Source organism: Ascidia mentula, chromosome 5 (assembly GCF_947561715.1).
Source record: "Ascidia mentula chromosome 5, kaAscMent1.1, whole genome shotgun sequence".
Classification (NCBI taxonomy): Eukaryota; Metazoa; Chordata; class Ascidiacea; order Phlebobranchia; family Ascidiidae; genus Ascidia; species Ascidia mentula.
This window is the reverse complement of record NC_138570.1, coordinates 2,982,753-3,007,413: the sequence shown is the minus strand read 5'-3', so window position 1 is coordinate 3,007,413 and position 24,661 is coordinate 2,982,753. Positions and strand designations below refer to the sequence as shown.

The window sequence follows — 24,661 nt, the reverse complement described above, 5'->3', positions numbered from 1 at the left end:
TTCTTAGGTCTAAAGTTGTGTGTCTTTGTCATCATAATAAGTTATTGTTTGAGAGCTGCCGCTTGGTTTAAGCCATTTAAATAGCCATGATCGCCAAGTAGGTCAATCCTGTCTGTCATACTGTTGCATGAAACACCTCTTCATTGCCCTTTCTTAACCATTTTGCTGATCAAATTGTCTGGTTTATGGCTGTCTCACCACACTTTCTCAACAGTATCATATAAATAATAACATGTCATAGCGACGGTAAAGATTTATTGCACAAAATACATCTGCAACTTGTACAATAGCTCCACAGTCATGCCACAAAATATGACTTTGCAGCTAAAGCACAAGTACTACGTATTATCAAAATAAAAATATTGTCTGCATGTAATGTGCAAAGTCCAGCTAACTGCATCCCAGAAAGATTTGGCAGATAGCCTTCATTAATGATGACAATGTGGAGTCATAATTGCAACATTACACAGATAAAATGGCGGTAAAGCATCACAAACACAAAAGCTTGCTCATACTGTACAACTGATAACAAGCAATGATGTTTCAATGCATTTCCACCATGTGCCTGTCTGTTTGTTAAGGACAGGCATTTAACGACCTCATCCACCACCAGCCATCGGTGGGGCTGAAGGCCCACCACCTCTGCCTCCAAAACCACCCATGCGACGCCTTGGTCCCGGTCCATCTGGTCCACTAACAAAATATATCCCATAAGTCCATTTAAGAATCATCAGTAAGGACACATAAGGCTAAATATCACAAGTTATTTACTTATCAATGTTTCAAAGGAAAACTAATAACAAACATCCATTATAATTTTTAAAAAACATTTCAAGTACAGTTGTTGGCCAAATGACATTTAATGCTCAACATTATTTTAATTCAATCAACTGTGGATTTACATCTAAATCATGGTAACAGTTTAAAAAAAATATAGTAATGTAAAAACAAAATAGGTTATTTGATTTGTAAAACGATGTTTTTATTAAATAGTCGACGCTGCACTTACAGCACACAGTTCCAATCAACTGGGTATAATTGACTTCATAGGATTACCCTGGTTTGTTCCACAAAAATTTTATCATGCAATATTAACAACGAGATAACATTATCCTGTGTTGTGCACATTGTGTGAAAAGGGAACTGGCTTTCAAGTGCTATCAAAGTGGTACTTACCCTCTCGGTTTGTTACTGGATTGATAATTAGATTGATAACCACGCCCTTGTTTTGTCAAGTCTGGCTGAAACATTGTCTGGAAACTAAACATAAGGTGTGTCATATTTTGTCAATTACTTACCTTTAGTTTTTTAAAACGATGCATTTTTCATTTATATCGATTACACACTTACTTTTTATCATATCAATATTTACCACAAATATTTTGACACACTGTTGAACATGGAACAGTTAGTCCATGTTATCGGATGATAATGTAATGACTTACAATAAAACAATAAAGTTAATAAAACTCCAAAAGCTGTCAGTAACAATTGAAGACCTCATCCATGATCTGTTGTTCTGCACATCGCCTACAAGCCAACATATGATATACTTACTCAAAAATGTTTAAATACTTCACAACAAACAGCACTGGGACATGTTTTTTAGCGAATTTTAAAGTTACTGGCCATTGTAAGCTCTATTAATTAAAAAAATAGGTTGGTGTTAATGGTGTATAATGTAAATCTCTCGCTTACGTTCTAAATCAATCGCCAGGTTATTCGCTTACCTCAAACACTAAAGGCTGCACAAATTTACACAAATTAAACCAATGCTTACCTCCAACAACGTACGGCATACTTGTGTTATGGTTAAATCGTCCAAAACCAGTTTCCACAAACAAATCGTTCTTGACTCAAAAACTGTTCACAATCACAACTTCAAGTCCCAATAACAACAACAACACAAAAATTATTTTCATTCAATCCAAGCTCCAGACCAACACAGTGTATTGTTCAGTAGAAATTTGCCTTGTCATGTCATAAATGACCCTGTTGACCTGGATTAATTGCATTTTTCTAATAAAGCATTTTAGCCACATCACCCTACCTAACAACCTAATGACATTGACTTGCGCAATCTGTTTTATTTAACAGCTTGATGTTTTTGAATGAAGCATTACCCCTTATTTATATTTCTGCTTTAAGGTCGAATAATTTTAGTGGTGTTATGAGTGAGAGTGCTATAGCCTGAAAAGCTGGAACTGAAACCTTGCATTTTTAAAAGTGGCGTGAGGCAAATAAAAATTAAGTTTTGTTAAATAACGACACAACAAGATACGAACATGGACGTTTTCAACACTTCTATCCATTCTTCACAAATTCATTTAATTGCGAAGATGCAGATGAAAAAGAACTCCACACAAAAGCTGTACAAGACTTTATTGTATTAGGTCAAAAACGTAAAAATATAATTAGAAGATACACAATTAGAAGACCAAGTCTTGGAAGGGTGGCGGAACGTTCCAATTTCTCTTCAAACTACATGATTTGTGATAACAAACAACCCGAAAACGTAAAATTCTAAAAATACACCATACTCTGGAAGTTGCAACAGTCAATGTCGAAAAACAATGAAAAACGTGAACAAACAAAAAGCCAGAATAACAAAAGTTAGAAGTAAAGTCGCGCTATGATTTGTCAAATTTAAGTCATGTAGCCTACTTAATCCTGATGTACCGATGTAGTCGCGCAACTTCGTGAGCACCGACTTTTACGCATATTACAATACAGTTTGTTACAAACACTGGGAGTAATCATCAGGGAAACTTGCAAGCGAACATATAAAATATGAAACTGTGACGTCAATGCATAGCGCAAGGATATAAAAGCACTTCAAGAGCAATGTAGGCTTTTCATCGTTTAGTGCAAGTGTTTTGTGTGGAATGGCTTGCGCCAGAAACTTCTCAAAGGACGTAACTTGCTTGTTGGCCAAGTTCGCAGGTAAATTTCCAAAAAATGGAAGAAAGATAATAATAATAGATGAATTACATAGAAATCACACGAGAAAACTGTAATTCGGAGGTGTTTGAAAAAAATACCACTGCAACAGAGGGTTGTATCAAAATTAACCTTTGTCTTTTAACAGAATTCAGCAAAAATGCAGTGACTGGGTAAAAAGACAATGCAGAAAATGCATCATCCGCATTGAAAACATCCAGTTGTCAAAACTCAAAGTGTATCACAGGATTCCGTACCAAATTTCCTTTGACAACGTTGAGAGCAAATTATTAGCACTCCCAAGTTTTTCAATACGCCTGGTTTGGATATGGCGGGGCTGGGGAAGCACCGGGATTATAAGCAGGTGGGGGTGCCCCCGGTTTTAAGCCCTTTCCCTTCATATACCCAACAAGCTGGTCGGGAATTTCGGCCAAAACGTCTTTTGCCAGTCTCGCTTGACTGAGAATTTGGCTTCCACCTTTTCCAACGTAATCACGGAACGGAACAAACTGATATAAATAAAATAGTATTTGGATAAAGTGGAACAAAAAAGTTTAGCAATTTAAAATAATCACAGCACAGTACAAATTATGGATTATTAGCGGTAAACCTATATAAAATAGTAGTATGGTGGTTATCACAAGTCAGTGATCTAATTTAAATCGTCTTTTAATAGGTTAGTGATTCTTAACCTTTTATTGTTCTCGTATCCCAATAGTTTTACATCTATATTCACTTATTTCCTTACAGAAACTAAACTTATATGATCCAGTATTGATAATGAATTTAAAAATTCTAATTTTTTTGATTAAAACATAAATTACACAAAGCAAACATATATTTTTTTGGTTAAACCACAAAAGTGTTCAAACTCTTATACACAGTATACCCCAAGTGCCAGTTACGGTATATTAATTATTTGTGGGCTCACCTGAACTATGTCCCTTTCAGCGTCCACCCCTCGATACGATACCCGCACGGTGTCGCCGTCGAGCTCCTCCATTGCTGCAAGTATTAAAATGTATTAGAGAAACTACGGGGTGGCGCAAAACATCGATAAATACGCTGCGTCCCTTTGTTAGACAGTGACGTAATGATTCGTGTGCAGGGTGCGAAAACCGATATCATAATTTAATCGCCAAAATGACAAACCAGCACATCTGCGACACTTATTTTCGTAAAGGAAAGTCGGTGCATGTTAAGCCCACTAAAAGTATAAATGTAAATTAAACCAAACAGTGGCTTAATTAGAAAAACGTAACCAAAGGCAGAAAATCTTGGGTTGGCGCTTACTGACAACGTTGAACTTATAATGCAAACTTATATTTAGTTTCAGTGATAATTCGGCATACCGTCAAATTCGGCCGGTCCAACGCCAACGATAATAATGGACATCGGAAGTCTGGCGGCGTTAACCACCGCTTCCTTGGTTGCTGCCATATCAGAAATCACACCATCAGTTATCATGAGTAACACGTAATACTGAGATGCATCCCGACAAGTTGAAGCCATGCTGCAAACAGAGAATCAACATTAGCTGTTGTGCGTGATATACGAACCCGATATCGATCGGTTGCAGGATATTTGTCCAGATTTTTTGGTCAAATCCATACGTGAAAGCGAAACTAGTTTTTGTTTACTGGCTAATTTAGTGCTCGGGTTCTTTTGTTCCTTTGTCAACTAACTGTTAAAAGCGATAGTAATAATATTACTATCGCTTTTGTTTGGTAGCCTTATGGGTTGGCTTGTTGGCGTTTATACCTCTTTAAAACAAAAACGGAGCACAGTATTTTAACTCGTGTAAGTAACGGGACAGCCATAATATTGGTATTTTAAACTTTCCTCGAAGGACACTCAAAAGGAAATACGGCGCACATTGCTGTTTAAAGTGGTTCCATTACCTTGCCACGCTGTTGATGATTGGAGAAAAGTTAGTTGGACCGTACAGTTGAACAGACCTGATGCTCGACTGGTAAGCCTCCATTATTCCTTGAATTCCGAAGCAATTTGGGTTTCCAGGGTTAAAGTTCTGACGCAAAAAAGCATTTGGTTAAAACAGAACGCGCGATTTTCCGAAGCAAACTTTAATTTACAGAATTGTTTGACAACTAAACACAAAATGTTGACGTTTGTTCACGTGTCAACTGATAAAGAAACCACAGTTCCACTGATTCTCATGATAACATTCATTTACATTTTACAAGATACTTTGTATATATGTATACAGACACCATAAAAGCCAGCCACAAACCGAATTTACGAAGGCATTAAACATTTTTACGCGGAAAAGCAACAAAAATATATGATTTTGTATTGTTTGCACAGGACCGTGTGGTTCTTGTTCTTGATTTTCAGGTTAAATACCACTACTAAGACCCAGGAAGGGCCGGAAAATAAGGTGTTCTTAATAAGAGGAGGGGATTTGTGCTATATCTGTTTACAAAAGTTTTGCATATTTTAACAAAGAGACCACACGGTTTACGCAACACTGAGTCACCGAAACCACGTGCAACCTCCTTGAAAATTTAACGAGGCCAGCGACGCCAAAAACTTGGAAACAATAACACAACGAAGAAGCAGAAAGCACAAAAATACATTCTAATGCATTAACAGTTTTTTTGTGGGTGTAACCTGTGTTGGCAAAAAAAAGTCGCCCAAAGTTTTTCCTGCATGCCTTATCCCACACCGTTTCATTGGTTAAGTTGTTTAATTGTTTCTTTAGATGTTTTCATTTCACGCAGAAACTCTCAAAAATCTCAAATCTTGCAATACAAAATACTCGGAACAAGCAATATGGACAAAAACATGTAGAGCGCAACGGCTTTCCACTTTTATAACAGCAAGCTGGTGGAATATATTGTTTCAGTTCAGAGAGTAGTGTGACTGGTGACGCTTGTTGCTGCACCAATTAGCCACAACCCTCTCTGCAGCGATTTGTTAAATTAGCGCCGAAACGCCGTGCTTATGACAGGGGTGGTTAAATTATGCACGAACGAGGGTTCATGTTTATTGCGCCCAACAAGTATCAGTGGAGTCCGCCATGTCATACACGCCGTGCCAAAATAAAGTTATCTGAACAGGGAGGCAAAGTACCTGGATACTGCGCGCAATTTAAAAGGGAATATAAGAGACCGTCGTATCAGACACTAAAACGTTTGCACAGCTTATAGATTTAGTCTTGTTCTCTTAAAACAAGCATTTGTTTGAATCCTAAAACTAAAATTTATAAAGTTGACATATTTCTGTCAACACATCATGCTTTTGTTTAAGTTTGACATCGTGTGCGAATTTCGCAATCGTCACCTTTTAAAGCAATCGGGGAGCCGAAACTCAAACCTAAACTTTTACAAATTACGCAACAAACAATGTACATTTTTGATACTCCGTGTGCAAACACCATCGCTACACTCAATCCGGTTTGGCGTTGAGGAGTCTGTTGCACAAAAACTCCACAAAAACTGCGGCAGGTCAGTTGTGAGGTGTCAGTTGCTATGTACACAGGTTCCCGAAAGGTATTTTTGTGGAGTTATTTAGTGAAGCAAAATTAAGAGGTCAAACGTAAATGCTTACGATTCAATATTTGGTAATATACAGGACAGACAACTTTTTTCGCTATTTTGGTTTCGAATTTGTCACCTCGAAATTAAAAAATAATCAATCACGATAAACTTCATTCAGAAAAATTTAAATTTCGAGAAAAATGTTCGTATTCCGACAGGAAGATTGTGGCGATTACCTGAATATACTAAAGTATTTTTGGCAAATTGTAACAGGCCAGATTTATAAGAAATTTAAAGCCTTTTTTTCGATTGAAATGGCCGACCCTGCCGTCTTGGAAAGATACGAAAGAACGATCCGGAGCATTCAGGAAGCGAGACGACGACGCGAGGATGAGAAGTTTGTCAAGTTCATGGCGAAACCCTTTCTAGTTAGAAGAATGATCCAAAGTAAGGGGCTTTCCCTTGATCAAAGTATTCGACACAGTGCGGCTACCACGGCAGCGAAACGAGAGAAACCGGCAAAGAAAGATAAAAAGACGAAGAAGTCCTCGAAGAAACTTCGGTGGGATAAACAACACGTATATCGCAACGTTTTTTACATAAAACATACGCGGGCCATTAATGAAATTAATATGAGCGATAATACAGTATAACAATTAAGTTTAAATACACGTCTTTTTTAACTCAACGAAAATTATAGTTAACATACAGTCTTTTCCCCCAAAAAGACAATTTTTTCAAATGTTACTAACTCGGGAAAGTGTACATAAACGTCAAGCGTTCGCTTCTCTTTCAGGAAAATGAATCAAAAGAAAATGCGAGACGGAAGAAAACACTTGGAAAAAGAACTCAAAGCTCAAACTAAACGGACGCGGAAACGTCAAAAGCTTCAGCGAAAACTGCAAAAACGTGCTGCCAAGCAACAAAAGATGGCCAACAAAATTGAGGCCACTGAACAAAAATGCAAAATGGTCTGCGAGATGTTCACCTCTTGTATATCCCCCCTATTTGGCCCGCTCTGTCTTAGTTTGGGTCTGGGCCTAACTGTACTGGGTCTATTCGGGTCCAACATACCCCCCGCGCCAATGCTAATAATAGGGACTTTGCTAATTGTGGCTGGTCTGATGAAGATTGTATTATACGCAGCGATTCGTGTACAAAGTTCACATCGTCGCTCCAAGTACTACGAAGACCGGGAATTGGGGTGGAATTTTCCGCAAACACCGGTTGCGTTACCGATACCCAACCCAGCGTTGTATATTTAGACAAAAGTGGAGTAGAGTTTGCGCAACTTCGAATCTTGCTTGTGCGACAAATTTACATGTTTTTCTTTTTTGTGTTAACACATCAGCGTTTTGTATTTTTTGCAATTGAAGGGCGGCATTTTTTTCATGCGCGAAGCAAACAAAAAGCAAGCACGTGAAAAAAATTATTATTTAGCCTAAAAACAAATTTCTGCGAATAAGGTTATTTGTTCAATTTCTGTGTTTGTACCACACACAAATGATTAGGTGCTAATCCCAATAAAAAAACACATACCAGGGCAAACTGGTGCGAAACCCGGCCGTCAGGTGGCAGTCTTGCGCCGAAGCCAAATGTTGGAAATAACTTGTCGCTATCGTAATCCTGAATAATCTCCCCGACAGCCTGTAAAAATCAACACGTCAATTACCTTAGCAACTATGACGTAGGTTGGGTAGTTTGCGCAGCAACCGACCGGACTTGGGCACCTGATCTTCCGCGGTTGTATTAACTTGAATGCGATGGATAATTAGTGGTATGGTGAAATCATCCACAGGGGAAATTTCGATGTAAATGTGAGGTGTGTTTTCTACTGAGCTAAGGGCATGGTGTTGTTACAACTCAAACCGTGATGTTTCAAATGTTTCATGCTGATTGACAATATAACGAACACTTGAAAACAGGTTGGCAAATTATTCTTTTTAGTAACTGCATGAACATTAAGAGATTACATTCACTGTAAGACATTTCTATTTATAAAATCGTATACCCAATGAAAGCGGTGGCATCTGTTACCAAAAACAACCCTTCAACATATACAGATAACGTCACCGTATCGGTGTACAGAGAATTTAATCTCTAAAAATACAGGATACATCACAGTAGAACAATTTCCTGCCTGTATAGCGAGTGCATATTGGTTGGGTTGATGGGGATTGATGTAATGAAGTGACGACGGCTGCAGGGGGTTTCCATTCGATGCAGTAAAATCGATCGCCACCACAAAGTTCAACTCCGTCCTGCAACGTTAAAACTGAGAAATTAGTTTCGGCCTGGATTTAAATCAAACGCACTCGTTGTATGTATGACAACATTAGGTCATCATTCTAGCCGTTAATGTATTTTGCAGAATAGTAAGTGTAACAAAGTTAAACACTAATAAAGTCTTGCTTTGAGGCAGACGAAACGTCGGACAAATAAAGCACGTTAACTCATGCCAGAAGAACAGTTGTATTTAAATTGCAGATATGCCTGGCAGCAAAAGTGGCACAAATATTATTTTTCATCTGCTGTAAAAAACGTTTTAACTGTCAACATATTGTTGAATATTAAATAGCACCCACCCTCCACGGATGTAGTCGAGGAAGGTGAATTGTTTTTTGATGTTGCAACTGAGAAGATTAACTATACCCGAATGCTTGTATTTCTTTTTCTTTTGCTTCTTTTTTGGGTGAATGCACTGCAATAAAAGTTGCAGAGCTTTAATCCATCGAGTTTTATCATAAAGCGTGTTGTTACAAAATACAAATTTGAAATACCGAACCAACATGAAAGGGGAAACGTGATCTACCTCGTAAACGTTGTCCACGCCAGCTCCCCTTTTCAGCTTGTTTACTGAAGTGGTAAATATTCCGATTAAGTCGTGGCTGTAAGAAAATAATGGTTTACTTTTAGTCGTGAAAAAAGAATGTAACTTTGTCATTTGTCGATTCTTCTGCCTCTCGGGTTTTTCCATGGCATTTTTATTGTGGCACAAAAAAAAAGTTAAAGCCATTGTCATTTTCTTAGCCTTATTTCTGTTCAAACTGATGACAATAAGAACTGACATTTGTAAAATTTAACATTTTTCTGTAAAAAATTACTTAGTTTTAAAACTGCCAACAGAGAAAAGAGCACATTGCAAGCAAAAGCACTCTACTTGAAAGACCAGCAGTAAAATATATATTACCCTCCGTCTCTGTCCCAATCGTAAACCTCCACTTTGATGGTTCGGTCGTAATCCCCGTTGCAAATTGTTCTTACTGGAACCACGATCTCTTTCCAGTTCGGGTTTAAAGTGTTTTTGATCACTTCGGTCTTGTAGCAAACAGTAAAACTACAAAAATAGTAACTTGTATCAATTGCATTGAACATGAACTTTATTTACTTAAAAATCTTTTAATACACTTAACAAAAATATTTTTATTAAATTTTTTTTATAAAAAATAAATTTTAGTACTGGACAACACGAATTTTGAGCGGTCTTTAATTTTACAATAATTACCGATTGAAACCAGTTGATGCATTTTTGCTTGTGACAACTTTTAATGATTTGTAATGTAATTTTAGTTTTCTACCAACTATTGTTGGAGTTAAAACATCTCTGGTTACCTGTTGTCCTCATTGCATCGACAGAAGACCATGAAAGGGTCTGATTTTCCAAATAAATCTTTTTTGTCCAGTTTTCTACCATTGAACTCCATGAAAATAACATCTTTTGAAGAGTCAAGCTCCTCTGCAGAAATAATGATTCGGCCATGGTTCCTTGTAGCTGTTCCCCTGGAAAATAACAATCATTATTGATTATATATATCTTATGTACAAGGGAATAACAATGACTTGGCATGGTATGTTTTGAGGATTTGTTTTGGGTAAACTTTACTCTTCTGCCTCATGTCCGTTAACCAAACAAAATAGACCTAACAGCCAGCAACATGTCCTGTTTTGTGTGGCATTTTCTTGGGAAAATCAACAAAAACAAGTTTACTTCAATGGAGTGGAGAACTTGCTTCCAGGACTTCCAACAACTTCTCCCAGTGTGCAGAAAGCTTGACCAAGAAAATCCTGAAATAAAGCAGTTTTTACATAATATTGTTGGTTGCAAAACAAGCAAATTTAAACTTTGAGTGGATATGCAGTAAAATATTGTTGTGCTAGCCTGTGTTCCAGATGTTTATGTTTTACGTTTATTTAAATATATTTGCAAATAAATCCATGCCTTTTTGCTAAAAAAATGTATTTAATACATTTTTTTTTACAAAATGTGGTTTTTATTTAAATGTTCAATTTTTTTTTTCAGTATGCCATACACAATAGTTCTTACATGCTTTGACAGGTTGGCACTTTTTGAATCAACATCATATCTGCAAATATAAATATAATCAGACGTCCAATCTTTAGTAATTATCAACAACTTACACATCAAATCGCATAGCTTGTCTTTCTTCAAAAAAATAATCTACCAAAAACTTTTTTACAAAGTCTGGATTCAGGTTATTCCAAATAATTTCAGTCCGTCCAAACTGAAAAATAAACAATAAACTGTATTTTAGTGGAATCAACATACCAGTATCGCAGAAGAAAGTGTAAAAGTTTTGAGTCCCTGAAAGAAAACCAAATGAAATCTGCATGCTATAATTTTGCATAACTTATTGTGTGCCCAATCATATTGACCTACCTCTCTCCATTCTTTGGTTCCAATGCCTTGTGTGTACATAACCACCACTGAAAGGTAAATACTACAATATTTGACAGGAAAAGATGTGGAGATATAATTTGCAATGCAATATACTATGATATACAAACTGTATGCTGTGACTAATAGATTTAAATTGACATCTGTGGCACACATCAAAGGTTTGCAATTATTTTTGGGCTCATTAATAACTTACTTGGATCTGACTTTGAAAAAACATCTGCATCAATTAGATTTCTGAAAAAAAACACTAAAATTAAAATTTTTCCTCAATTTCTTTGTAACATGTATTGTGTTATACAGAATTAAATTTAAATGTTTAATGCCTGAGGGATAATAAAAACCACCAAATACCAGGATATCAGGTTACTGACAAATGTTTTTACTGAAGATCAAACTACATGTATGTAGCTACAGCTTGTCCGTACATAACAACTTTTTATCGATAAATAACTTCATCCTAAAATTTACACAATGCAATTTAACCTGCAATAAACTGCCAGTTCCATCACTGTAGCTGGCGTTGATGCCGAAAAAGGTTTGAAGACTGAAGCCATTTTTTTAATTTTAAAACTCTACATTTGTACCAACTTTGTTGTTAATAATTTTTAGAACACATTTTTTACACTAACATAAACACTGCACATTTTTCAACACAAACAAAACTGTACAAAACATGATATACATGTATCACCAATCACATTGGACTAACACCCAACAAATGCTTCTGTGTCCAGCCATTGCGCTTTAAATAGTACTGGTCAACACTTTTACTACAAAATTCTTGGTGGTAAACAAGTCAGCACCACAACAAGAGAAATAGGGCAGTTAATTTGATTAATATTACCCTCACAGGTGTGGCTAGACCTTGTGTTATTGCAAGGCAGTCAGGCATGTGTAGCTGTGGTAACGAAGGAATTTTAACTTCCATTGTGCATATAATCGATCTTGACTATTAAGTACAGTTGTTGACACTAATATGAGAAACAGGTGGTTGGAATATGTTAAAATGCACTTCAAAGGTTACTATATATACGTTTGTTTTCTAACACAGAACAACATGATGTCTATTGCTTACCAGATTGAAAACAACTTTTCTTATGTTTGTTTTTTATGGACCCCTAGATTTAAAAACCGCCCATATCTTTCAAATCGGTTGGAAGATGCTCATGTCAGAAAATTCCAAATCATGTGTTTGTGTTAAAAATATTCATAAAAAAAACTAGTTTTGTGTTAGCATTCAGAGGCCTTACAAAATTAAAAAAGGAAATAATCATATGAAAAAACAGTAAATTGGTAATATGTTTCATGTCACGTACATAAGTATTACCTGCATGATATGGTGAGTTCAATGGCCATCACAGGTTGAGCATTGAATCCCTGTTGAACTCCCCCAAAACTCGGTGGTGCCGAGGGAGATGGTCCAGCACCATACTGAGACATGTTTTTTGTTGTTCTGCTTGTCAATGCTACTGTAGCTAATCACCTAAAATGGACAACCAATTGTACCACCATTAAAAAGTAACCCAGCACCATATAAATAGGTTATAGTAGGTTAAACCTTTTCTAAAGAATAACACTGTTGGCACAAACTAAACTTTTTTGAGTTTTTCTGGCTAAGCAAAGTATTTCCGTTGCATTAAGTTTGATGTGCCCATTAATAGCTCTTTCCTAAATCAGTTCTTGGCTTGGTGTTTTTATAGTTTCAACGAAGAAACACATTCGTTTTTACTCTTTATACGCAAACACAAGAGCTGTCACCAAAACCAAAGCCTACGCCCAATTTTATTCAATAACTACTCCGTCTTTCATCACTGCACAAAAATGAGGCATAGCCACAAAACGCACGCACTCATTTCCAAAGCTAACAACGTCTTTGCACGAAGTTCAGTGTGGCTTATAAATAGACGGACGCACTACACGCAACACACACGACAAATGTTATTGTGTTCATGCCTCGGCGAGCGCTAATACGTCACAGTCATGTGATCTTAATAAACATTAACCTGCAAATCAAGACTGCATGCACGTTTCACGTTGAAACATTTGGACAGCTCCTTATTTGTCTTCAACCGTGTTTATTCAAGTGCTTTGTGTGCGCTGTGAGGATGTTGCCCATGCAGTCGGAAACTTCGTGTAAAATCACAACGTCGTGATGTCATTGCGGGGATTTTGCCGCGTCATATGGAAAGTTTCATGTATTCAACCGAAACAACGTTTATCTTTCAATTTGAACGTGATGTTACTTTGCCGTTGTATCGTAATTCATGCGTAGCTATGCCACGAACGGTAAGTACCAGTAAGAAAATTGTAGTTGCCATTTTTAATCGTTTTTTAAGACTTTCAAAACCTTAATACGCAAATACAAACCAATGTCATTTGGAACGTGAATCCATATCTGTCAAACCGTTTTGTGTTTTATTGAGGGTTAGAGCTACATAGTTTATCGCAGGGAATCACGAGCTTTCCACTTTACACCACAGCAGTCAAATGTCAATGACACGTAGGCTACGTCGATATTTTAGATTCATAATGGATACAGTTGTTTGAATTCGACAATAAGTTTGTCGTTTATTGAAGTCAGAAAAAATGATTACAAAATAAGAAGAACGGAATAGGTCACATGAAAAACAAGTCTAGGACAAAAACACAATTTACTTTTTGATCAAGAATTTCATGGAACAACTCATCTGACGATATTTCATGACGCGCTACTTTTGGCACTTGTGTAAAACGATGAAAAATCAAAATCTCATCCAAAAATAATGATACAGCACCAGACAAAAAACAGGACAAGAAGGGGAAAACAGCAACACGAAACCCAGTCGATAAATAAGGTTTAGCATAAAAGAGTCACAACATAGGCTATAGTGCTGATTAAAACGACGTTGGAAAAAAGTGCCGAAAAAATACAGAAATAAGATACGTGACTGCGGAACTAAATATGCTACAAACTTAAAATACCTATAATATCAAATATTCAGCAACAGGGTCAGATAAGAACCAAAACAAAAACATTTGTCAAAACATAAAGGTAAAATGCAGCCAGAAAAACCAGAGACACATAAAAACAAAGAGAAACGTTGGACGTCGAAACTGAGCTACATTTGTAACAAACGATGAACTGAAACTTTAAATAAGGAAATGAAATTCCGGACATCAGCACTTAACAACGCCCGACAGCAAAGTCGGCCTTTAAGCCTGATAATGACCCCTAGCGTTTTGCAAATGTACTGACTGATTGGGTGGGTACATTGGGGTTTGGAGCCCGGGGTTGTGGTCATATACGGCAAGGGTTTGACCGTAAGGGGACGCTGTGTGGTAAGGTTGAAGTTGGGGTACATACGAGGGTGTATGGTTATAAACAGGGGTGTTGATTCCACCCGCTGGCGGGTGAGTTACACCCTGGGGCGAAGAGACCGGCTGTTGTTGGGTTCCTGGGTCGTGAGCGTGGGGATGTGGCTGCACAGCGCCACCTTCTGGTTGACATTGTTCGATAGAACCGTTGTCATGCGATCGCGGGTCTTCTGCTAAACATTTATAGTACACAAGTTTTAAAGGTACAGCAAGCATTTAGATTCGAAACTTAATCTACCAATTGTCGAACTACCCAGAAACACAAGAGCTTCAGGATTTTCCTTTACGATAAGCATAGTTACCTTTGTTGGATCGCAAACATTGTCAAGCGCGAGTAATAACTGTAACACTTCACAAAAATAAAACCAAACGCTTTAAAACATCCGTTAACTGACCGTTGTGCATGGTAACTGCCGGTGATTGTTGGGTAGCGAACATCTGCATGGGTTGGGGAGGTTGTTGATGTGGAGGCGGAACGTGAACGATGAGACGACCCGACTGATATTGATTCTGTAGATTCGAGGATGATGGCAAAAGCACCGGATGGAAATGAGGAATTGTTGCCACGCAACCGGTAGGATGCTAAAATAGGTTTAAAATTATTATTAAAATGCCACGCAACCGGTAATTGTGATAAACGTAATCAAAAAGCAAAATGTCAAAAATTCAGTATTCTTGATGACAGCAAAGTTCATCTTTGGCAGTCAATAAAACTACGAAAGCCACACACAACAGAAATGCTGACATCAACGCATAGCTTGCCAGTTTACCGGTTGAACTTGTGAATGGGCAAACTGGGCTGGTGTTGTCCCAGCATGCATGTAACCTACAGGTTGCGACTGCACCACTGGCGTCTGTTGAACCATGTTGTGATATTGCGGCACGTTTGGGTTTCCAACCATCACGGGTGTACTTCGCTGCGCTGATCCACTTAACTGACGGTAGTACTAAACAATACGAAAAAAAATTAATTTTTAATGAGATTTTTCGTAAAATAAACAACAATAAATTAACTTATTGGTTTTCGGGAACTGGATCCTCCTGGTTTTAAGAATTTTTGGTCAAGAGTATATGTAATTATCTTATTGTACGATTTTATTGCAATGTAATTGATTGACTAAACATTCGCAAACCAATTTATGAAGACCAGTATACTAAACCAGGGATAGTCAAACTTTTTGTTGTTTATTTTGCATTTCTACACAACCCCTTGGTGGGTTGTTGCTGTGTTGACGATATTGTGTAAACAACTATCCCATTTGGTTCCGATCCCAAAATTACATTTCGGTCACAAGCTAAAGTTTCAGATGTTCTTTACTAAACAAATCAACTAACCTCTAAACCAAGGTTGTAGAAATACTGAAACGGGTTCTTATTGTCTCCAAGCATCAACTCTTTACCATCTGCATCAATCATTGTAACTGTTCCGCTGTATGGAAGGTAGGTTGGTGGACGATGAACATTAAGAACTGCCCCTGAAGTGGAGGGGTGATGTTGTTGCATGGGTTCACACTCACCCATGGTTTGTGGGGGGAATCCCCCTCCACCCTCTAAGAGAGATCAAGGTAAAAAAATGTTAATTCCCAACATGCTTGAAATACTTACTTAGGTGTTTCAACTATTTTGTTAACCCAATACTGAATTTTCAACTAACCATAGAAAAAAATAAAACACCTAGCAGAAAGCCAACATACCAGGTTCAGTTTGAGGAGCTTGTTGCTGATATTCATTTAAACCCATGTTTGCCATTTCTTCTGTGATATTTTGTCCACCTTGTGTGCCAGGGGGGCAATCAGTGTATCCTATTTGACCTTGCTCTGAATCTTGAGGTGGGGTTGACTGCGCATTGGGGTTGAGATATACAGTGTTGTTGCTTTCTGTGCTTCCGTTCGATTCCCCCATCTACATATAAGGAAATATACATGTATGTAAAGGGGGCCTGAAACAGTTTGATTTAAACAATATTAAGGGGCCACTATGTTGATATGCTATCAGTATATGTTTTGATTTGTGGAGAATGCCCACTAAAGGACACCAATTCTCCACAGGTCTGAATGTTGTAATGAAAGCAAGCATAGGCACTCACAGTATTGTATTCACCACTTTCAACCCATTGTTCATCAGGAAAACTTTCCTCATACAGATTCTCATGTGTTGCATCTGGAGGGTCATTGCCTTCAACCCAACTGGATTTGCAACGCTATTTTCAAACAACATTTTTTTTTAACAAAGGTAAAAAATAAAAGCATGCAATAAAAGCAAAAGTATGAGTACATGTATAAATTGAGCTTACAGCATTATAATCTCTACCATCGGCCCACATGTCATCCGGCAAGTTGCTCTGTGGGCCACCTTGACACATTTCAGGTGGTGAGTGTTGAGGTGAAGATGGCCTTTGATTTCCGCTCCATCTGGTCTTTCCCTGGTTGTGATAACAAAAACACTTGTAACAATGATTTTCGGCACAATAACTGTTATGTGACATCTGCATTTAAAAATTTAATACCTTGAATCTTTGTGTCTTTTTTGGGCTGTACTCGTCACTGCAAAAATAAGATGATCACAATTATAATATTTTCGCCCACATCTGCCATCAGAAGGCCATGAATGATTAACGACAAAACCGTCACTTTACTTACTGTCCTTTTCTTGACAAATCAGTTTTTGATGAGTAATGACCTCTTTCTCCATTTGAGTCTGCCACAAAAACAGATTGACACAAACACCACATATTTTGCATTTTCATAAGAAAATATATTAAAACAACCTGAAAAATTACTCTGGGTTATCTTTTGTGAAGAGGGACCATATTCTGCACCACTCTGGTTGAACATGAAATCAACAGAGTCTTGGTCTCTGATAAAAGCGAATAATTAAAGACAATTTCTGTACACCAAGGACAAGGAAACCAAGGCAAAATTGACAAGAGACAGGCCATTGACACAATGAACATAAAGTAGACAATCTAAGTTTACACAACAGAAAATATGAAACAACAATGCTAACAAGCTGTAACCTATAAGTGTTTTGGAGTGACTTTAGTTTACACAAATATCTTACAAGGTAGATTGAAAGACCCAACAAGCCAGGGGACATAGTCTGCTTGACATCCAATTGCTGTTTTCACAATTCATATGAATATAAAACTGCTGAATGAAATTATGCCAAATAACATATAGTTACATGTGACTTTATTGGGCAATATATAAAACTATCAATGAAATAATTAGGCACCTTGACTTGCTGTATCTTCGTCCACTACTTCTGGAATAACTCCAAGGTGTTTCCCCAAAAGGTCTTTTTCTCCATTTACTTGGCCACACATCTGATCTACAAGAACCTAAAGCCGAACGGAAATAATTACTTTGCTCAGCCGTTGGTCAGCAAAGTCATCTGAAAGTCACACCAGCTGCACTGATGAGACCTTTTAGGTCAAAACAGTGGCCATCTTTCTGTAGCTCACTCAGAAATAATTACAATGAAAAATGTATTTGCCATGTCATATTATCTACTACAAGTAAACGACCTGAAAAATTAAGCACTGATGAGGTTGTCATGAGAGAATCGAAATCTTGTAGCAAGATTTCTTTACAAATAAATATGGTTTATAACATTTTACATTTGTAATTGCAGCTGCGTTCAGAATAAAGTTTTTGAAAGAAAGCATAATATTACCACTGAATGAGTCCAAAGGTTTTGCATTCTTCACAGCAATAGTGTGCATGCCACCCAAAGCTTCAATAAAAACTGTAATTGGTCCATTATCAGGAGAAACTTCTTGCACATGACTGACCAATGACTTGCTGATGGAACAACAAAAGCATTTTTAATATACCTATATGGAACAACAAAAGCATTTTTTTTAATACCTATATATGCTGAGTACAACCAGGCATCTATCACCAATTAAGTACTGCATGCCCTCAGCCACAGAAAAATGTATGTATTGTTGTTCTGTATGTTCAATTTGTGGAAATAAAAATGCTTAATTTGCAGGTACAGACTAATGCAGAAAGTTACAGGTTCATGTTTTGAACTTACTTCTCTTGATAGTTATCCAAAAGTCATAGTCAATATTACGAAAGACTGAAGGATCTAAACCCCGAACAAAATCCAAGGAAATTGGTAGTTTATATGCCAGGCCAAGTTGGTCTTGTGGAGGTGTGCTAAAAGAAATTATAGATTTAAAAGCAAAATTGCCTTGTTCACTTAACTTAAAAAATTTGCAAGTAACAATTATTTTTATCACTCTTAAGTATATACTCAGGGGAAAGAATTCCAATTGATGGTTGATAGATTGAGCTTATGGTAAAACTTGGTGTCAACAGTTCCATATCCTCATCTTTATCTGTCTCTTCATCATTTCCTTGTGACTCCGTTGTGGGACTGCAGAGCATTCGGAAAGTGTTGATGGATCGTCTCTCTTCTTCTTTACTCATTCCCAGAACATTTTGAAATAGAATTGAGTAAAGAATTGCTTGAACAAAAAATTTAAACTTTTATTTCAGAAATTTTCGAAAAACCAATAACAGTTTTGTGTAGTGCATTCCCTTCATTTCTTACATTGACAAATTCCAACAGAGTCAAAATATTTCACTGGGTAAACACTATCATAGTGTTTTTGACCAGAGTGGCACAGATACACTCTAGTGCTGAAGTCATTTTCTGTTACATTTTTTGCTGCCTGCCCGGGTCGTTCATAAATGCAGAAATCACAACTGTCAACACACTCATTGAAATATCTTTTTAAACATATACGCAGTGTTTTATTTACTTGTACATCTTTGAAAGAGCACTGATTTCAATTTGGTCTGCAGACTCTTTGGGGTTTGACATTTTGTGAAGATACTCTTCAAAAGGATCGTCCACAAACTGAAAGGTATAATCCAGTGGGAAATTATAGGGTTGTAGGTGGAAAATTAGTCGGCACCGAAATATACAGAAGTAGTTGAAATAGAAATATTATGTTCTGTAATTACAGTGTGTCATACACACCTGGCAAAAATTAAATAGTGGAAAACAAAGATTCTGTTTAAAGTTAACGTTGAAAATGAGATAAAAAAGGTTAAAAAACAATGTTATGCTGTTTGACCTTTCGAAAAACATAACTTACATTTTCAAATACAGGTTGATTTCGCTTCATATAGCGAATACATGCTTCTCGAATGTAAAGATGATGAGCTTGCGTCTTAAACGCCTAAACAAGATATTAAGCATTTATAAAGCACACATATTCTAACATACATTTTCATAACTTAAAATTATGCATTTGAAGATTTGTTTAGCAAACAGAAGGGGTATTTTACAAGTTCTAGTTTATTTTAATTACAACATGCATGGACAGTACCTGCTCGGAAAACGCTCTAAAAAGACAAGAACCATCTTTTGGGATAGGTTTTCTTTTGCAACCAATACTAGCTAGATAATCATCCATGATATCCATGTGGTGACGTTTGCATGTTCTTGCGTGTTCGCTATAGCTAGACATATCGTATACTGCCTACCGCGAAACTTAGCACTTCCCCTTCCGAACCTTTTCGACTGTTTGCAGAAATACTCTGCCGCCAGTATTATACGTCACAATTCCGCGCAATTTTAAAGTTTCCTGGTAACCGCTTGCAAAGTAACGTTTACTGGGTAAAATTTTTATACCATGGGTGAAGCCATAAGAATAGAAATGCTTTTATTTTACAAAACGAATAACGTGTAGTCGCAAAAAGGCAAGGACACAGTAAACATGTCTTTTAACTGCCTTTCCGTGCGCGTCTATAGTTACATCAAGACATGTTTTATGTTTATCCCGACAACCACATCGCATTGGGTAAAATGTAAACTTCGATACTGACATCTTCTACACAAGAAAATGAACTTGTGGTTTGCTGAAAACTACCCACTTCGCGTGAAATATTCCATAAACGTTACGACCCAGTTAAATAGCATCTTGACAAAAATTAACGTAAATGCAATTCACTTGCTGCCCGGCTTAATTAATAAAGCAACTTTTTTGAGTTTCAGATGACTTAAAAAGTCGTTGAAAAATGATGCAACGTGGGGGTCTTTTTCGCTTCTCGGCTGATTGAAAATTACGACGAAAAAGATTCTGAAAAACAGAAAAGCCAAAGAACTGTAACATTGTGCAATAGTTTTCGCACTACAATTTTGCTCTGAATGTGAGGATTCAGGCTGTTTGGCATAGAAAAAAATTGATAAACTTTAACCTGTTATTTTTGTGCCGACATATTTCCTAAATAAAGACATCCACAAACTTACTTTTTATCCACTTGAGCACAAAAACTAGTCCCTTTTCTGACGCCACTTTGTACTGAAACGACTTTTTCTTGTTCAAATTCCTCTGCTTTTTCGTAAATTAGTGGCTTGATTGGCGCAAGATCGATAGGGGATGATTCGGGAAGTGTTAAGACGCAAGTAAAATCCTGCATTAAAACACCGAGATTTCGTATCATGACATAAAAAACTCCTGTTAAAACTTGGAGTGAATTTATATGAAATCCCTAAATGTTCCCCATTGGTAATACAACGATTGTCGAAACATCTTTCGCACTAATTACAATTTGTTTGAATAAAGATCTACCTCTACTGGAGAGACGATTTCTGGATTTTGCGATAGCTCTGGAAAGCTGTATCCGGTCTCTGGTACAATTCGATGTTCTCTCGTATCGAGCAACAAATGAATTGAAAGCACGTCGTTTTTACGGACAAAATGAAGCGATTTTGAAATAAAATCGTAGCTGACTTTGGAAAGCCCATTTTTTAATTCAGACTTCAGTTCGTCGTTCCTGGAAGCCGACTGGCTCATGTTCTGTGAGTAATAGTAAAGTATTCAAGCAAAAACTGCACAAACTAAAAAATTCATGGGAAAATGATAGCCTTAAATGTTTTGACAAAATCTTTCGTTTACTACTTAAAAGCTATGAATCCTTCATGTCAGTAAGTGCTAAAAATATAATAACAGCAAAAAATGATTGGGTAATTACAATTTACCCCATCCCAACAGTTTATTGTTAGCATACATCATATGTTAACTGTGTTACCAGTCCTCTAAAACTCCTATAGGTTAAAATTAACTTCATGTTGGGAACCATGCTATTATATTTGGCTTGAACACTGAAGTCTACAATATGGCAGAAGGACAGACACATAATAGGGTGCAAATATCTATGACCGTTACTTTAATCAAAAGAACGCAACCTCTGGTAACTTACTTCATAAAAGTAAAAAGTGAATTTGGATACAAGAGCTTTGAAAAATTTGTCAATCCATGAATAAAGTGTGAAAGTGGAGACTGAAGTTCGCTCTCCAAAACCAAAGAATCCAGATCGAAATGAACTGTTTTGGTGTTTTCCCAATATTGGTCTCCATTTATCAAGCCTACAAAAGAAACTTTTACTGATAACACTTAATGTGAAGCATTGAAAAATACAACAAATTAAACAGGCACCAATTTCAGTGCAAAAAAACATTAAATTATTTTGCAAACAATAAACCAAAGAATCCGACATAACAACTACAACAATACATACACAATATGGACTTCTTGGAGTGATTGAACAGAACCAACAAACGACCAGTCGGAAATGCATTCACAGGCTTGGTACAAGGAAAGTATTGTTGTCATCTCATCAATAAACAACTCCTGGAAAGAGCAAGACTCAATTTAAGACTTTTGTGAATACAATGGGAATGGTACATCACAAGTAAAAGCAAAATAGTTCAACAACTATTGTAGCATGTCATATACAAGGATGTTCGCATGTGATTTGAATATTAATTATACATAAAGTAATGCTTAATTCAATTCGATCTTCCATTCATTGAACTATGCAACTCATTTATCATTATTGTCTTTATTGCTTCAATGTATTTGCATTTAACAATTGGGAGCTTTAATAATACACTCACTTTGAGGTCACCTAAAACAGGACAATCAAACTTTGTTGAATATGAATCAAGCAGAACTTTCACTTCATCAATCACAGACACTGTAGATTGCATGAGCGATGACTTTGGTATTTGCATGTACATGTTAATGCATTCGAGTCTGGCTGCACAAAAGTCGGACAACTGGTGACAAACAATGGACAGAAGTGTTCTTTCTCCCTAAAGCATAACATAAAACTAGTGAAAGTAGATAAAGTCGGTTTGCCAAACAACTTATTTTAACAGAAGTGAAAACAGGTTTCTTCCAGTCCCAAAATTACACAAAACGGTTACCAAACATTTAGTAATTAAAGGGTCTTTTGGCAAAAAAGAAAACTAGTTCGGACGACGTTTCGGTTACTAAACATGTTCATATGCCAAAGGGTGAATTTAATCCAAAGAAAAATTTCTTTGAAGAATTATAGAACAAACACTACAAGTAAAGAGTTTAAAACGCATACATCATCAAATGCTTGCCCTTCCTGTCTGTCTATAGTTAAAAAGTTGCTTTGCAATGTGGAATAGGCATTTTTAAGTGGGTCTCTTCTGCCAAACCATGATCGCTGCTCAAGAAACTCCAAGGAATAGTAAATCTTCTCATTTTGTGCCAATGTTGAAAAAGTCACCTGGATTAGGAAAATATTTTTATAATTAGTTTAGTATATACTCAAATGTTTACAACACAATAATGCAGATTATTTTTTTGCAAAATGCATTGCGCGTTTAAGTCCACGTATTTGGTATATTATTGTGTTGAGTTTTTTCCTGAGAGCACAACATTATTTTCCAATCTGATAACGAAAATACCTGCAGTGAAGCGGGAATCAACTTTTTCGGTTTTTTCTCGACGTATTCTTTTGCTTTATCCCACGCAAACGTGCTTAGCAGCTGAAAAAAGTTTTTTAAGTATTTCTCTTCTGATAATGCTTCTGAGTCGGCATCACCACCCATTATGTTTTTGTTTCGGAACAACACAATGAACTCACAACAAGCAACAGCAAAGAACACTAGTCAAAGCAAACCAGGGAATTTCCCTTGCAAGCAACTGTTTTTACAATAATTAAAAAACTTTTATTTGTTTGGAATTTTAGCAGTACTATAAACTTAAGAAAACATTTCAAACTTGTCTTATTTTTTACAAGACCCAGTTAAAGCATGAGAAAAGAAAAATAAACTACTTAATGAAGTATCGGATAACCGATCGACAGATGCCGAGAACAAACATTTTCAAATATTAGTAGTACAACCTCAACATATTTTATTGTGCAATGGAATGTACAAAAGCAGATGCCTGCAAGTATAAGCGTTAATTTCTAAAATAGGTACTACTTCTCTCTAAACTAGTTAAAGATTAACCGGGATAATGAACCGGGTTGGCCCGAGCTCAGGTCTTTTGTGTCTGGTTACAAAATAAGAGTTTATAGGTGGCTGCTACAACAATTATCAGTAAGGTGGTTGTTTATTTTGTGTCATGCGGTGCACATGGTAAAACTGCAAATCTAATTGTTTACTTCCAGTTGAATGTGTCGTTGGTTTTGATTACTTTGTATTCTGTGAACGGCCATGGATATGCCGACTGGTAACATGAATAAATATGGTATAGGTAAGCTATTCTAATCGCAGAGGAAGAAGTCAGTGAGTCGTTTTTGCAGGACAACATATAAAATGTGTTGTACAAGTCCATATGAATGGATAAATATGTCTAAGGTGTACAGAAAGCTAGCACATTGGGTGGTTATCACAGTAGTGAAGGCTACAAACTAAAGATATAGCTAAAACTTATTTTCTCATTTTCTTCAGACTGATAAGTATTCAATTGCGCTCATACGTTGTTCCTGAATAATTTTCTCAAGTTAAAAAAAGGATTTGTATGATGTCACAAAAACTTGGTGGCAAATAAACTTAACTAAAATACTTGGGATTACCGAAATTGAATTTTTCGGACCGAACAACTATTTGCACTGTTCGGGAAAAGCTATGATGGGAAGCAGCACAACATCACAGAGTGTCGGAACGGACATAACTTGCAAGAAAACGTGTTCGTCAACATTGGGACTTATTCTGGCGTTTCTGTCGGCAGCAGCTTGGGCTGCTTCGGCCATTTTGCTCAGATTTTTGCATGACGCCAGCGCTGGGGAGGTTCTGCTTTTACGTTACGTCATGCAGTTTTGGACAATGTTACCCGTGTATTCCCGGACAAAAGATTTTTTTGGTTTTCGACATCGAAATA

General features: G+C 36.8%; 4 protein-coding genes across 4 annotated transcripts; all 4 read right to left on the bottom strand.

Annotated features, from left to right (window-relative positions):
- Positions 1 to 235: 235 nt before the first annotated feature.
- On the bottom strand, positions 236 to 1,931 carry LOC145903971 (selenoprotein K-like). Its single transcript, XM_082992170.1, has 4 exons — positions 1,781 to 1,931; positions 1,446 to 1,530; positions 1,177 to 1,260; positions 236 to 693 (listed from the first exon to the last, which is right to left on the bottom strand). Exons 1-4 carry the CDS (start codon positions 1,797 to 1,799, stop codon positions 591 to 593), a joined length of 291 nt encoding a protein of 96 aa, XP_082848296.1. The 5' UTR covers positions 1,800 to 1,931; the 3' UTR covers positions 236 to 590.
- Positions 1,932 to 2,408: 477 nt separating this feature from the next.
- Positions 2,409 to 12,618, bottom strand: LOC145903400 (copine-8-like). Its single transcript, XM_082991485.1, has 16 exons — positions 12,467 to 12,618; positions 11,333 to 11,373; positions 11,119 to 11,165; positions 10,860 to 10,963; positions 10,765 to 10,804; positions 10,429 to 10,505; positions 10,053 to 10,220; positions 9,631 to 9,777; positions 9,253 to 9,328; positions 9,026 to 9,141; positions 8,581 to 8,701; positions 7,980 to 8,087; positions 4,842 to 4,969; positions 4,293 to 4,453; positions 3,872 to 3,945; positions 2,409 to 3,449 (listed from the first exon to the last, which is right to left on the bottom strand). The coding sequence occupies exons 1-16, from the start codon at positions 12,577 to 12,579 to the stop codon at positions 3,249 to 3,251; spliced, it is 1,722 nt and encodes a 573-aa protein (XP_082847611.1). The 5' UTR covers positions 12,580 to 12,618; the 3' UTR covers positions 2,409 to 3,248.
- A 1,070-nt stretch (positions 12,619 to 13,688) lies between these two features.
- On the bottom strand, positions 13,689 to 19,981 carry LOC145902732 (uncharacterized). Its single transcript, XM_082990827.1, has 19 exons — positions 19,841 to 19,981; positions 19,607 to 19,690; positions 19,268 to 19,365; positions 19,057 to 19,211; positions 18,757 to 18,970; positions 18,535 to 18,659; positions 18,363 to 18,447; positions 18,169 to 18,296; positions 17,728 to 17,833; positions 17,261 to 17,349; positions 17,133 to 17,190; positions 17,000 to 17,036; positions 16,790 to 16,915; positions 16,580 to 16,693; positions 16,188 to 16,395; positions 15,829 to 16,043; positions 15,264 to 15,440; positions 14,889 to 15,075; positions 13,689 to 14,666 (listed from the first exon to the last, which is right to left on the bottom strand). Exons 1-19 carry the CDS (start codon positions 19,979 to 19,981, stop codon positions 14,332 to 14,334), a joined length of 2,682 nt encoding a protein of 893 aa, XP_082846953.1. The 3' UTR covers positions 13,689 to 14,331.
- A 184-nt stretch (positions 19,982 to 20,165) lies between these two features.
- LOC145903404 (KICSTOR subunit 2-like) lies at positions 20,166 to 23,407 on the bottom strand. Its single transcript, XM_082991488.1, has 8 exons — positions 23,239 to 23,407; positions 22,893 to 23,057; positions 22,414 to 22,611; positions 22,035 to 22,147; positions 21,717 to 21,882; positions 21,086 to 21,313; positions 20,764 to 20,927; positions 20,166 to 20,593 (listed from the first exon to the last, which is right to left on the bottom strand). The coding sequence occupies exons 1-8, from the start codon at positions 23,380 to 23,382 to the stop codon at positions 20,461 to 20,463; spliced, it is 1,311 nt and encodes a 436-aa protein (XP_082847614.1). The 5' UTR covers positions 23,383 to 23,407; the 3' UTR covers positions 20,166 to 20,460.
- Positions 23,408 to 24,661: the final 1,254 nt, after the last annotated feature.

Coding starts and splice junctions, on each gene's coding strand:
- LOC145903400 (XM_082991485.1), bottom strand. CDS start 12,579: ATGTCTCAGTATGGTGCTGGACCATCTCCCTCGGCACCACCGAGTTTT. Junction 10,964..11,118: donor GAACCAAAGAATGGAGAGAG/GTAGGTCAATAT, acceptor TTTATTTTTCAG/TTTGGACGGACTGAAATTAT. Junction 9,142..9,252: donor GCGTGGACAACGTTTACGAG/GTAGATCACGTT, acceptor CTTTTATTGCAG/TGCATTCACCCAAAAAAGAA.
- LOC145902732 (XM_082990827.1), bottom strand. CDS start 19,981: ATGTCTAGCTATAGCGAACACGCAAGAACATGCAAACGTCACCACATG. Junction 17,834..18,168: donor ACCTTTGGACTCATTCAGTG/GTAATATTATGC, acceptor GTTCGGCTTTAG/GTTCTTGTAGATCAGATGTG. Junction 17,191..17,260: donor AACCCAGAGTAATTTTTCAG/GTTGTTTTAATA, acceptor TTTTTGTGGCAG/ACTCAAATGGAGAAAGAGGT.
- LOC145903404 (XM_082991488.1), bottom strand. CDS start 23,382: ATGGGTGGTGATGCCGACTCAGAAGCATTATCAGAAGAGAAATACTTA. Junction 22,612..22,892: donor AAGGGCAAGCATTTGATGAT/GTATGCGTTTTA, acceptor GTTATGCTTTAG/GGAGAAAGAACACTTCTGTC. Junction 20,928..21,085: donor AAATCGTCTCTCCAGTAGAG/GTAGATCTTTAT, acceptor GTTTTAATGCAG/GATTTTACTTGCGTCTTAAC.